Below are 13,724 nucleotides of genomic sequence, written 5' to 3'. Positions count from 1 at the left end.
GACGACGGGAGTCTCTCCACCGGGCAATCAATACAGCCCCGAAGTCCACGCACTTTGTCCACAGAGGCTTCCGAGTTTGGAATCCGTACAGAACGGAACACTACCAGGCAGTTAAAGGACCTCGGCCCCCACCTGAGAACGGGGCACCGACACCCTTTAAAACTTCCGGCTTCCTCCCAGAATCTGAAGCCCAAGCTCCCTCCCTCCCCGGCCCCGGATCGGGCGGAGCCATGCTTCCGGGGACCCTCCAGGCCGCCCAGGCGTCCCCGCCGCCAACGCTTCCGTGTTTGTCAACAAGCCCCTCCGAGCCTCCAGATCGGCAGCGGCCAGACCCTCCGCCCCATCGAAACGAGCGTCCCACAGACCAGACTCCTGCTTCTCCACGCGCGTCTCACTTACCCCCGGCCCAAAAGGAGAGAGTACCACAACTTCACTTCAGTGCTGGCGTCCCGGCCCTCCGAAGTCAGCCACAAGATTCAAAACCAAGCCAGCTTCTCCAGGACCCCCTCTCATTGGCTACTGTCCGCGTGACGTCACCACGCTTTACGTTGCAACGGCGCGTTGTAGTTTGGCGCCAGAGGTTTCTGCGGCTTTACGGGAGTGGGAAGAGGCTTGGTCAGGCCGTCGCTGTGGCAACGCGCGCGCTTGTTTCCGGAGGCGGTGGCTAAGGTGGGCGGGGCTAGACCGGAGGTGCAGGTGGAAGGCAGCCACCTGGAATCGTCTGTAAGCCAAACAGACCTGGGATGCAGGGTTCAGGGTGTGAGTGACATGATTCTATTGAGGGGGTGGAAGGTGTCCCCTGCTAGCGGGAGGGGCGGGTCCTGTCGGGCGTGGATTAACGGGTTCTGGATGTTTATTTTTCCTTTTCCCTGGCACATCAGGGATGCCTCTAAGACATAGGTCTTATGCTCTGGAAGGTGTGAGGCCTCTTCAGTTAATTGGAGTCCATTTGTCAAGTCTCCTAGGCCTGCTTCCATTAGCTTCATGAAACTAGTATTTCATTACTTTCTACATTCTCTAATGATGGTACAGTATTATAAAATAAATGCATTTAAAGATATTGGCCTACTTGGTTATTGTATAGTGATTTTTAAGTCGGCATTGTAGGTATTATTTCAGAGTGTATACCTCATAAAGGGAAAAATGTCTGGTAGAAGAGTGGTAGATATTTTTGCCGGATAACTTATCTTTATATTTTAATTTTTGTGGTTCTTGGGATCCAATTTGGGGCATTATACCTGCTAGGCAAACATTTTACAGAGTTACATCCCATCACCCACCCCTGTGGATAGAATAAGTATTATGATTTGAATTTCATTGTTCTTTATATAACCTTTGTATTCATTCATTCAGCTAATATTGATTTTGGATTTTAGAGACACAAAGGAAACACTACAGTTAAAATCTCTACCCTCTTGGAGTTTATATTCTTATGATTCATTGTCAGATATTCATTAGAAATAAAGGTACTAGTGCAGAGTATTATATATAAAACAAAGTATTGAAAACCAAAAGACTATGGACGTGTATTCCTACTGAAGAAAATCAGGAACACTGTCTATGATATCTGATTGTTTCTGAATAGGGGGGTAGATCATAAGTAAATATATCTGGCAGAATTCTATATCTCTCAGCTAATGGAATAGTTATCTATGTGATGGTGGGTTTAGTAATAAATTCAGGCACCTTTTCATTTGTATTTCAAATATATCCAGACTTTATAATACTTCACCTTGATTTCTCAGGCATTTTTTATTAATTATTCCATGTATCTCATTTAATTCTCAAGACAGCTCATTATACATGGATATTACCTTTATTTTATTGAGACAAAACAAGTTTAAGAAAATCTCTAAAGGAAAATGTTTATCTTGAATCATACAAACAGGCCAATTCAGAATTCAGCTCTTTGTCTCTAAAATACTAATGACTAAATGACATACGCTGATATTTTAATCTAGTCTAAACATATGCATATTTTGCCACTTAGTTGTAAAATTGCAATGATAAGTGAACATGAAAATTGAAGTGTTTATAAAATGTATTCTTTTATCAAATCCTCGGGGTTCATTCGTTTTTTTACCTAAGCTAAGTACTTTACATTTCTGTTTTTTCAGCATCACACTCTCCATATAGCAGTGGTCAGATCATGAAGTCCATGTTCTTGAGATAATCAGAGAGATTTTGACATTACAATCAATGGTTATTACTATGCCAGCAGGCTTACCTTTCTTTAGTAGGACAGTAAGAGGAGATGACAGGATAACAGAGCGTTGTGTCTTGGAATGAAAAAAAAAATGTTTGGAAAAACGTAGAGCCAAGAAGAAAGTTCCATGTTTTGTTAAAAAAAAAAAAAACAAAAAAAACCCAGAGTACTAAATAACAGTGGCTAGTAAATATACACATTCAATATGTGTTCATAGTAAACCCCAGAGTAGGGGAGACATGAAAAGTTGCATCTTAAGCTGCCTCGGAAATTAAAAAAAAAAAAAAGTCAAAGTGATGTCTTGTTTATTTTCCTGCAGGAAAGTTCTTTGGAACCCTCAGCCTCGTTGTAAAGACCCCCTGGCAGCGGGGCTGGGAAGTGGCGGAACCAAAGGAGGACGGGCGTTGGTTGCTGGGACGGACGTGGAGCCGATCTGTCCGTCCTTACAAGTTTCCCCCAGGCGGCCTGCGACCTATCCAGGTGGCCAAGTGGCTCCACGAAACCTAGGGGCCATCGCTGGCCCCAGTTCGAGGCCGACTGAGAAATCTTCGTGCCTCAGGTGAGGAGAAGGTGGCCCAGTTTCGGGTGCTCATTTTGAAAAACACACTCCCTCGTCCGAGTCCTGCCCCCGGGGCCGCCGGGTTCCCCAACCCTAAGTCCCAGCGGAGGAAATAGGCGCTCCTTCCTCCCACGTCCTCCCTCCCGCACCCTCTCCACCTGGAGTTTCACAGTTTTCCAGCTTTTTTTTCTTTTCTTTTCTTCTTCTTTCTTGATCTGAGTCTGACTCTTAGGCAATAGGGTGCGTTCTTCCTTCTTTAGAACCTCTTTCACTTTCTTTGTGTTTGGGCTCCATCCTTCATTTAGGGCGCTTCCCCTCCCCCTCCCCTTCAACAATTACATTTTAAAAGTAATTTAATGTAATGGAATTCCTCTGCCTGTGGAAAATGGACTGCAATGATCATTAGCACCTTTGAGGAAGAAGCACTCTTTACAGGCACCAGGGAACCTTCGTATTCCCACAATGAAGACATGGCCAAATCTTGTCATCTTTTAAAGTGAAGGCTTGCTGGTAGAGAAAAGTTTACTGAGTTACATAGGACATAGCATCCTCTGCTCCACAGTCAGATTTAAGATTTTTGTCCTGTCCTAAAACTAGAAGGAACTTAATCTTAAATCATTTAAAGTAGTTGGCCCTTAGAAGACTTCCTGGAGAGCTTTGGGTTGTCTGCGATGCCCAGAAGGAATTCCCTAAAGGAACCTGTCCTCATAATTTTAAAAGAGGTATTCCAGGGAAATGAACCAAAGAGGAAAATCAAACATTTTCTTCATGTTTACTTATGTTAGTTGCTAAATAGTTCATAACAAAATTGTCAGGCTTTTTTTTTTCTTTACCTTAAGCATAGTGGAGTACGTTCATAGAAACTGTGCATAGGAGCATTTTTGTACTCATTTTTCAACTTGTTTGTTCCTTGTGGTTCTGAATCTATTTTGGAACTAATGTACCCCCCTTTTTAAACCATCAAAATGTGGACAGAGTGAGGATTGCTTACATATTGCAGATTCCACTGTTGAGGCCTAAACACTGTATGCCCACTATTGATTACTCCACAGCATACTGTTATTGCCAAATGGAACAAGGCTAAAGCTGTAGAATGCTGCTTCCATTAAAAAACAAAAACAAAACCTTAATTTATGAGATACCACACACATAATCAGCACCAAGGACAATTAAATTACATCAATACATTACATAGTTCTAGTGAATTATGTTTAAAACATGAGGTCTAAGATTTCAGGATTTGAAGACAGTATTTCTTATAGATATAGCTCTGTGGCTGTTTAGCTGTGTGATTTTTGTCAAGTTATTTAACTTGTCTATAAATAATAAAACATGTTATGGTAAAGATTGAATGATTCAGAACTTCTTATAGTAACAAACACTTCTTAAGTGCCAATAAGTTGGCCATTGAAAAATTTAGGGTAGTTGGATTTGTGGAAAATCTTTGTGCAAAATTGAGCCATAAGTAACAATTTGGCTAATTCATTGCTATTTAATGTCCTTTAAAAGATTTATTTCATTTACTTTTTTTTTTTTTTTTTTGCCAGTATTGGTGACTGAACTCAGGGTCTTGTTCTTCTAGGTAAGCACATTATCACCCTTTTGAAACTTGTTCCCAATTCTATAATTTACTTTTTTTTTTTTTGCCATAGTTTTGTTGTGTTAAATTCTCATGTAATTCTGTGGATCATGTCTTTATTGAAGTTGACATATCATCCTTAAGGAAACAGCTTATTCATATTTGTGTAATTGTCAGTTGTTTTAATCAATACATGTGGGCAATTTTGCAGTTTCTATTTCAAACAAGGAAGACATGTTTAAATGGTATTTAGGTATTCAATATTTTAAAAATAAGTGGTTTTTGATGGAGCCAGATAGGTGAAATTTCTTTATTTTTCTATTTATATATATATATTTATTTATTTTATTGTGAAAATACCCTACAGAGGGGTTTCAATTACATAAGCAAGGTAATGAGTACATTTCTTATCAAGCATTGTTGCCTCCTTATCAAGCATTTGTTTCCCCTTCCCATCCCTTCCCATTCCTTCCCATTGCCCTCCCCCTCCCCCTCCCCCTTGCCAAAGTTGTAAAGTTCATTTTTCAACATAATGTCTTGCACATCTCATTGTTGCAATGGGTCCACCTGTATCCCTATTTAAACAATTTGTTTTTTCCCTCCTCCTCCACAAATTATACCAACACCAAATACAGTTAAAACAGGGGTTATACCATGGGGGAGGAACATACAAGGCAACAAAGAAATCAAAGAAATCATCTAATAAATATGTTAGAAACAATAGCAAGAAATTAAAAAACATTTGAATCCTTATCTTGGGGTTCATTTCGCCTAACATCAACTTATCTGACCGTTTCTGCTTGTCTCAGTCATATATACTAGTTACTGCAAATAAGGGAAACCATGGGACCTATGTTTCTTTGGGCCTGGCTTACTTCACTTAATATAATTTTTTCCAAGTCTTTCCATTTCCTAACAAATGGGGCAATTCTAGAAGGACATATATATATATATATATATATATATATATATATATATATATATCACATTTTTTTGATCCATTCATTTACTGAGGGGCATCTGGGTTGGTTCCATATCTTAGCTATGATAAATAATGCTGCAATAAACATAGTTGTGCAGATAGATGAAATTTCTATAAGATATAATTGATGAAAATGTTTTTTTTCTGGTGTCTGAAATTTATCCATCCAATCACTTTTATTTTTTTTTTTGCCTTCCTGGAAACACTTATTAAGCATCTAGTTTACGTTCTGATTTTGTGAATATAAAGGTATGAGCCTTATTCTTAAATAACTCATAATCCATGGAGAAAAAAGTTGTATGAATTGGGTATTGTCTGTGATAGTATGGAAAACACATTTTGAAGCCATTTGGATAAAGTAGACAATGTTTTCAAAAGGTCTTTTGTTAACATATTTTATAAGTATCTTTGTTTTCTGTTCTAAGTTGGTAAGAATTATAAATTGCAGAAGAAAATGAAGACATGAGAAACTATAGAAATGTACTTTTGTTTTTTGTTTGATTCTTTGGGCATAGGGAAAAGACAATTACAAGTGGGGGTATAGAGGCATAGCACAGAGGATATGAGTATACTTAGCATGCCTACACACTGATCTCCAACAACACTAAATAAATAAACAAATAAATAGAAGCTAAAAGAGGTAAATATGAAATATCAACATGTGTTTAGGTCAGTGTTTGTAAAATTGTGCTTTAAATTTGTATATATTTCACTGATAATAGGTTGTGATGAGATAGTTTTGTCAGAGAATATCTGTGAAAAATCTGTAGAATTTTTACAGACTGATCATCTTTAAAAACTGTTTTGTATACATGTTCACTCTAGATAGAAGGTCATGCAGGTTAAATCGAAAATGAAAGTTTAGGGCTGGGAAGGTGGCTCAGTGGTAGAGCGCTTGCCTTGCGTGCCTGAGGCCCTGAGTTCGATTCCTCAGCACCACATAAGCAAAAAGAAAAAAGCCGGAAGTGGTGCTATGGCTCAAGTGGTAGAGCGCTAGCGTTGAGCTGAAGAGCTGAGGGACAGCGCCCAAGCCCAGAGTTCAGGCCCCACGACCGGACCCCCCCCCCCAAAAAAAAAAAAAAAAAAGAAAAAGAAAATGAAAGTTTAGCATTACGGAAAAATCAAATAGAAAAATTTACATTAAAATACTGCTTGAATATAAGCTGGGAAATTTATAATCCCTTTAGTCATCTAGATAGATTTTTAAATAAATTATTTTAAGTCATTGGAGGTACTCTTTAGAATAAAGTAAAATTAAAAAGCATATGTGAAATGATGAATGAATAATGAATTTCTATATCCCTGATGGTTAAAATGTTAATGGTGTTAGCACTTATGAAGCCACATTTAAAATTATGTTATCATTACATGTTTTCATAGGTACCTTGTTTAACATGAGCAAGTAAATCTTCTTGTTCAGATGATACTTTTTTGATATATTAAAGGTTTCATATTAATTTGCTTCCTCCCAAATATTATAACATCTATTTAAGAATCCAGCAAAAATCATATTTTAATTTTCTTTTCTAGATTTATTGACCTACAGGATGCTTCGATACTTATATTTTTGTAGGATACATAAAGAATTGTTTTCATCTTCTTTGGAATCTGGCATACGTAATTTAGGTGTCTGGCAAAAGAAAATACATACTACAGCAGAAAGATGTGAATATGAAGCCCAAGAATCAACAGACAAAACTAAAGCTCAGGAGTTAGACAGATCTCAAGACAGTGATTCTAAAGTCATGAATAACTTACATATTCCAGTAATGGTAGATGAAGTTATTCATTGTTTGGCACCACAAAAAGGGCAGGTGAGTCCATTTGCTTTTTATTTCTTAGAAATACACTTTGCCTGGTCTTATGGTCACCATTTTAAAGTATATAATTCAGTGGTATATACTGTAGTGATAATATTTACCATCATCACCACTATTTAACTTATGAATGTTTCCTTTTCTGCTGTAAGCAACTTCATACACTTTGGCATTGATATTCAGTCCCCTTTAATTTTCTTTCCTCAGTGTCTGACAAACAATAGCCTATTTTTTTTTCATCTTCATAGATTTTCCATTTCTGGACATTTTGTATCAATGGCTTTATGTAATATGTGGGCCCTTGCTTTTACCTTTTACTTAACATGTTTTCAAGGCTTACCTGTGTTGTAGCATGACAGTACTTTGCTCACTCCCACTGCCCCACCTCTTTTTGTATTGTTAGGGGTCAGACTCAAGGCCTTAGGCATCTTAGGCAATCATTCTCCCACTGGGCTCTGCTTCTCTCCCATTGTTTACTTTGGTGTTATTTATGGCTAAGCCATCTTTTTGCATGACTATACTATGTTGTATTTATCTACTTTCAGTTAATGGACATTTATGCTTTTAAAAATGTATGGCTCTAGTGAATATGACTAGTGTAAACATTTATGTATAAGTTTTAAGTGGACATGGTTTTTACTTTTTTGGGTATATATTTCTGCATGTGTTGTTTCATGCTTAATTTATCTTGGTGATTTTGACAAATTATTTGCCATAATTGATTAGTTTTGTTAAATCATCATAGTTTTAAGAATTTAAGCTAGCTAAGTAGTTAAGGTATGAAAACTGAATCCAAGTATAGTTTCCTGGAAATTTTGTAATCTTTTCAGGAATGACTGGATTTCAAGGCATGGATCTAAATTTCTGTTTCTTATTTTCTTTTCCCTAATTTTCCAGTAACTTGCTGTATTAGTGAGGGATCTCAAGAGAAATAAAACCACCTGTCTTTCAGTGTGTGTGTGTGTGTGTGTGTGTGTGTGTGTGTGTGTGTGTGTGTGTGTGTGTGTGTGAAATAAAACCACCTGTCTTTCAGTGTGTGTGTGTGTGTGTGTGTGTGTGTGTGTGTGTGTGTGTGTGTGTAGAGTTTCAGTAACTGTAATAAAATACCTGAGTCTGAATAACTTGAAGAAAAGAGGTTTATATAGCTCAAGTTTGGTGGCTGAAAGTCAAATAGTATGGTAGCAACTATTGTGAAGGTGCTCTTGGAAATATGATACCACGATGTTTAGCATCATGGGAGGAGCACATATGAAAGAAAGAAATCATAATGTAAGATAGGAAGTAAGAGTGAAAAAGACATCCTTGTTCTTTTTTAGCAGCTCTCTTACAAGGACTATACAAGATACTTTTGGGAACAGCACGCTTATTCTGAGTGGCCTTATTACTTTCTGCCAGGCCCTACTTGTTAAAAGCCCACCAACCTTTCTCAGCATTGTCATACTTGGCACCACGCTTTAAACATGTATACACAAACTACTATAGATTTGTGTATACATAGAAGATATAACAGCCCCCTCCCCCATACCTTGTCTTCAAGGTATGTTCCAAGACCTCCATTGTATATTTGAAATTATGGATAGTATTGGATCTTATATAAACTGATTATAGCATTCAATTATTTTCTTTCCTTACTAAGTCAAAAACTTTAATCTTTTGACTTTAAAGGAAGTACTTTATGGGCTTTCTTTGGCATATCTGAACTGCCAAGTCATTTGCTTTGGAGTCATTTTTAAGTATAACAAGGCTAAGGGGCTGGGAAGGTGGCTCAGTGGTAGAGCACTTGCCTTGCATGCTCGAGGCCCTGGGTTCGATTCCTCAGCACCACATAAGAAAAAAGCCAGAAGTGGCACTGTGGCTCAAGTGGTAGAGCACTAGCCTTGAGCTGAAGAGCTGAGGGACAGTGTCCAGGCCCAGAGTTCAGGCCCCACGACCAGACCCCCCCCCCCAAAAAAAAAGTATAACAAGGCTAAAACACATGCAGTGCAACATGGTTACAGATGGTCGATAACCAAGACAGTTACTAAAGGACTAACAGATGGGTAGTATACATAAAGTGAATACATATGCTGGACAAAGGATTATTAACCCATGTGAGACAGAATGGGCTGGATGAGAATTTCTTCATATTGTTAGAATTTCCCACAATGTAAAACTTAAGAATTACTTATTTTGAGAATACACTAATTTATCATAGGTAACTGAAATAATTGAAAGTGAATCTACAGCTGAGGGAAGACTGTGCCTGTGTGTGTGGACATGTATGCATGCTTACGTAGAGAGAAGGAGAGAGAAAGGGGTTGTGAAGGGGGAGAGAGAAGAGAGACAGAGACAGACACACACACACACACAGAGATTATATTATGAAGAATTGGCTTACACAATTGCAGGATCCTTCACTGTTGTGGTAAGCTGAAAAGCTAAATTTTCAGGGAAGAAGAGTTGCAGTTTGATCCTTCTTATTTAATGATGGGTTTTGTTCTATTAAACTTTTCACTGATTGGATAAAGCCTAGCCTACCAATTTTGAAGAATAATTTGCTTTACTCAGAGTCTACTAATTTAAATGTTTGTCATTCCAAAATCATCTTCAGAGAAATATCCAATTTCTGGACACTGTGACTCAAACAAGTTGATAATATAAATTTACCTATCTTACTTAGAGTATTGCTGACGGGATTAAATTAGGTAGGGTTTTGTTTTGTTTTTGTCTGTTTGTTTTTGTGGTACTGGGGTTTGTAGTCAAGGATTCATGCTTGCTAGCTAGGTAGATGTTACACTGCTTGTGTCATGCCTCCAGCCCTTTTTGTTCTGGTCATTTTTGAGATAGTGTCTTGCTATTTTACCTGGCTGGCTTAAACCTTGATTCTCCTGTTTCACATCTCCTTCACCACCCTACCTGGATGATAGGCACATGCTCTCATGTTCAGCTTTTTCTATTGTTTCTATGTTTTGAACATTCTACCTGGGATAGTCTCAAAATTGTCATCTCTAGTAGCTAGGATTACTGGTGTGAGCTACTGCACTGGCTTAATTAAGGTTTTTATATGAAATATTTCAGTATCTGTTTTGGTCACAAAAATATTAGTATTCTATACAAAAACAGCCACTTTCTAATCAGTACATTCACTAAAGGAAGAAACAACTTAATAAAGTCTTTTCAAATATCTGCTTTTAACTTTTTTTTGTGTTGACTTCATGAATGACATCTTTTTTAGAAGCTACTGTTTTTTACCTAGGTTAATTATTTCATTTTAAAAGTCCTACCTTGCTTTTTTTTTTTTTTGAGCATATAAGAGAGCATATAGCTAGCTCAGTGTCTTGAATTCCCTTTGAATCTGCATTAGTCCAAATCTGTCTAGGCCATGTGTACATATGCACCTGCACACAGAACCCTTACATTGTTTAATTTTTCTCTTTAAGTTATATAAGACATTTTTTATGAAGTAAGTTCCAAATTTCATATATATATATATACATACATACATATATGTGTATGTATATATATGTGTGTGTGTGTGTATATATATATATATATATATATATATATATATTTTTTTTTTTTTTTTTCCAAAGTAAAACTGGGCTCTGGTGGCTAAAACCTGAAATCCTAGCTACTCAGGTGGCTGAAGTCTGAGGACTGAGGTTTGAAGCCAGTCCAGGCAGGAAAGTCTGTGAGACTCTTATCTCCAGTTAACTAACAGAAAACCAGAAGTGATGCTTGGATTGAATGGTAGAGAGCTACCCTTGAGTGAAAAAACCCAGGGACAGTGCCCAGAGCCTTAGTTCAAGCCTCATGACCAACAAAAGAAAAAGACTGTCAAAGCACATTTTCTGGATGTTTCTAACACGGAAAGTGTCAGTGATAAAGTAAATGTGATATTTCATGAAAATAGTGTTTACAATACTGGGGATTGAATCTAAGACCTCAAGCATTTTAGGAAAGCACCTTACCTCTTGGTCCATACCCCAGCTCTTTTTTTTTTTTTTGCTTTTGTGATAGGCCTAGTTAACTTTGCCTGGATTACCTTTGAACATGCAATTCTCCTGTTCTGCCTTCTGAGTAGCCAATACAGAATGCGCCACTACACATATTTATAAAAATATTATTGAAATCTCAGAGGTCATGTGTATTATGCCTCTAGTCCAGTACTTTCATGTACATATTAGGGACAATAAAATAAAATAGGTAAAACATCAAATAAAATTTTCTTCATTTTCCTTGAAGAATCATATGGTAGCTATGGCAATTAAAGCACGTATCTAAGTATGTCTTAAAATATATTTAAGTATATTTGTTATATTTTCTACATAAGACATAATTACATGCACATAAATATGAGATGAACAGGACCTATATCAGTGGCTTGGGTTTGACTTCTTTAGCCTCAAAAACCAAAGCATTTTGTATCAAGTTATTGAACCTCCAGTAGCAAAACAAAATACTTATTTAGTACTGCCCCATAGAGTAAATTAAACAAAAAGAAAGCCCACTAAGTCTCCTAGCAAGTCTGTTTTATATCTCCCTTTTTTTTTGAAAACCAAGTAGAATAACCCTAGGTGATTCTCCAACTTGACTTACACTTATGTTTCTGTTCAAGTTCCTGACACATGTAGTGATAGTTTTCACTGACATTTTCATTGTTTTTATTTGAATTGGATTTTCCAGTAAGTTTTTATAGAAAATTTAATTTTATGAATGTTATTTCTAAAAACATTGATCTGAGATACACTTAGAGACAATGTTATTCTTATAATTTTGGCTGTATGACAGGCAGCTTTATTCTCTGTTCCCTTAATCTTCAAGTAATAAAGAACTGGTGACAGTCCTTGGACAGGAAAGGTCTTCATTTCATCCAGAATCCATTATTTGCTTCTCTTCTTCCTCAGCTTTCTTGCCCAAATCATTTTCTTTTTCAACCTCTGAGTCATACATTCCCTTGTATATATTATCCACTAAATTACTACTTTTAACATAACCTTCAATAGTGAGTTTATCTATGAAACTTTGGTTATTAACAAGAATCATAAAAAAATCTATGTGTAGTTTTAAGTGAGGCTTTCAGCATTTTGTAGTTAACTTTTTTCTTTATATTTAAAAAGTTCTGACATAAGTTTGCCTTTCAGAATTATAGCTAGTTTTGTAAATATATTAGAAATATTACTGGTTTGAATTTTAAGGAAAATGCACAAAACAAAACATTTTTGTATTTACTCTCTGAGGTGGTACAGAGTTATTTAAATGCATCTTATTTTATTTTTATTTTTTGCTTATTTTAGTTTATTTATTGATACTGGGGATCAAACCCAAAGCCTTGAACTTGGTAGCTAAGGATTCTTCCTCTAATCTCTTGCTTATTTATATTGTATGTGAATTATTTTTATAATAGTGTTTTTTTTTTAAATTTTATTTTATTTTATTTGAGAACATACTGTACAGAGGGGTTACAATTACATGGGCAGGATAATGCATACATTTCTTACCAAGCATTGCAGCCTCCTCCTTTGTTTACCCTTCACATCCCTTCCCAGCCTCCCCCCTCCCCCCCACCCAATCATACCCCCCCTCCCCCCCCCCCCCCACACCGACATTGTAAAGCTGGTTTTGACATGACATTTTGTACTTCTCATTGTTGCAACAGGTCCACCTGAATCCTTAAACGATAGTGTTTTAGTAATCTAATAGTTTTTTTTCTGAAATATTTTTCTCTAGGTTACTTGATCAGCTTTTCTTTACTATTTCTGAAACTTAGGCCTAGTGAGCTTCGGAGTATGTCCAAGACTTGGAGAATTCTTTCCTCAGCTGGAATACTAGTTTAGCTTGTCATCTTGAGGCTCCTGTTAAAGTGATAAGTATCATGTGACATCGTGGTTGTGTCTCTGATTCTACCTCTGTAGAATGAGGAAAATAGAACTTCCCTTATATGTAGACTAGGTGAGTTAATGAATGTCTTTTATTTTGGTTCACAGTTTAGAGTTTCATTTTATTATCCACCTCCTCTACTACTGTGGGCTTGTGGTTAGGTAGAACTTGATGGGGATAGGAGCATGTGGTGGAGCTAATCATCTTATGGTAGTCAGGAATCACAAAAAGACAAAAGTTCAGAGGCAAGGTGTATCTTTTAAATATACATACATTTTAAAGACTTTCTTCCTCCAATTAGGTCCCAGTCCCAATGGCCCATTTATATTCATTTATAAATGAATCCATTAGTGATATTAATACCCTTATGATCCAAATACCTTTCAAAAGCTCCTCAAGCTAGTATCAAATCTTCAACATATAACCTTTTTATTTGGAAAGGAATAGGGGGACTCTGTGCATTCAAACTATGATACTCTTCTAGTAGACTGCCCACTATGAAATTATAGACATGTTTGTCATTTCTGCTCTTATATGTCCAGGGCCAATTCTGTCTGTTAGTGATGTTTTAAGTGAGTGTATGAATAAAAGTCAAACCAGAGGACAGATACAAGGAATGTCCTTTGACACTGAAAGTTTCTCTGGTTCAGAACTTTACCTAATTTCAGCCTTAGTATGGTAGCCTTGTCTAATCATGTCACTTGAGAAACCTTATAAGGAAA

General features: G+C 36.9%; 2 protein-coding genes across 4 annotated transcripts in view; one reads left to right on the top strand and one right to left on the bottom strand.

Annotated features, from left to right (window-relative positions):
* Kif18a (kinesin family member 18A) overlaps positions 1 to 503 on the bottom strand; it is a 58,383-nt gene extending 57,880 nt beyond the window's left edge. Inside the window, exon 1 of one of the 2 annotated variants that reach the window (XM_042691430.1) lies at positions 400 to 503. The gene's annotated coding sequence lies outside the window, so the exon portion shown is untranslated. Of the gene's footprint in view, positions 1 to 53; positions 127 to 399 lie in introns of those variants that run through there. The other variant, XM_042691431.1, reaches the window with a different exon arrangement.
* A 190-nt stretch (positions 504 to 693) lies between these two features.
* The window catches only part of Mettl15 (methyltransferase like 15), a 130,790-nt gene continuing 117,759 nt past the window's right edge, over positions 694 to 13,724 (top strand). Inside the window, exons 1-3 of one of the 2 annotated variants that reach the window (XM_042691433.1) lie at positions 694 to 759; positions 2,526 to 2,765; positions 6,857 to 7,140. In XM_042691433.1, the coding sequence (XP_042547367.1) occupies positions 6,874 to 7,140 (267 nt within the window). In that variant the 5' untranslated portion in view covers positions 694 to 759; positions 2,526 to 2,765; positions 6,857 to 6,873. The remainder of the gene's footprint in view (positions 760 to 2,525; positions 2,766 to 6,856; positions 7,141 to 13,724) is intronic. The other variant, XM_042691432.1, reaches the window with a different exon arrangement.

This window comes from Dipodomys spectabilis, unplaced genomic scaffold, assembly GCF_019054845.1.
Source record: "Dipodomys spectabilis isolate Male_0828 unplaced genomic scaffold, ASM1905484v1 ptg000145l, whole genome shotgun sequence".
Classification (NCBI taxonomy): domain Eukaryota; kingdom Metazoa; phylum Chordata; class Mammalia; order Rodentia; family Heteromyidae; genus Dipodomys; species Dipodomys spectabilis.
The sequence above is the reverse complement of the archived record's forward strand: the minus strand, read 5'-3'. Positions and strand labels throughout refer to the sequence as shown.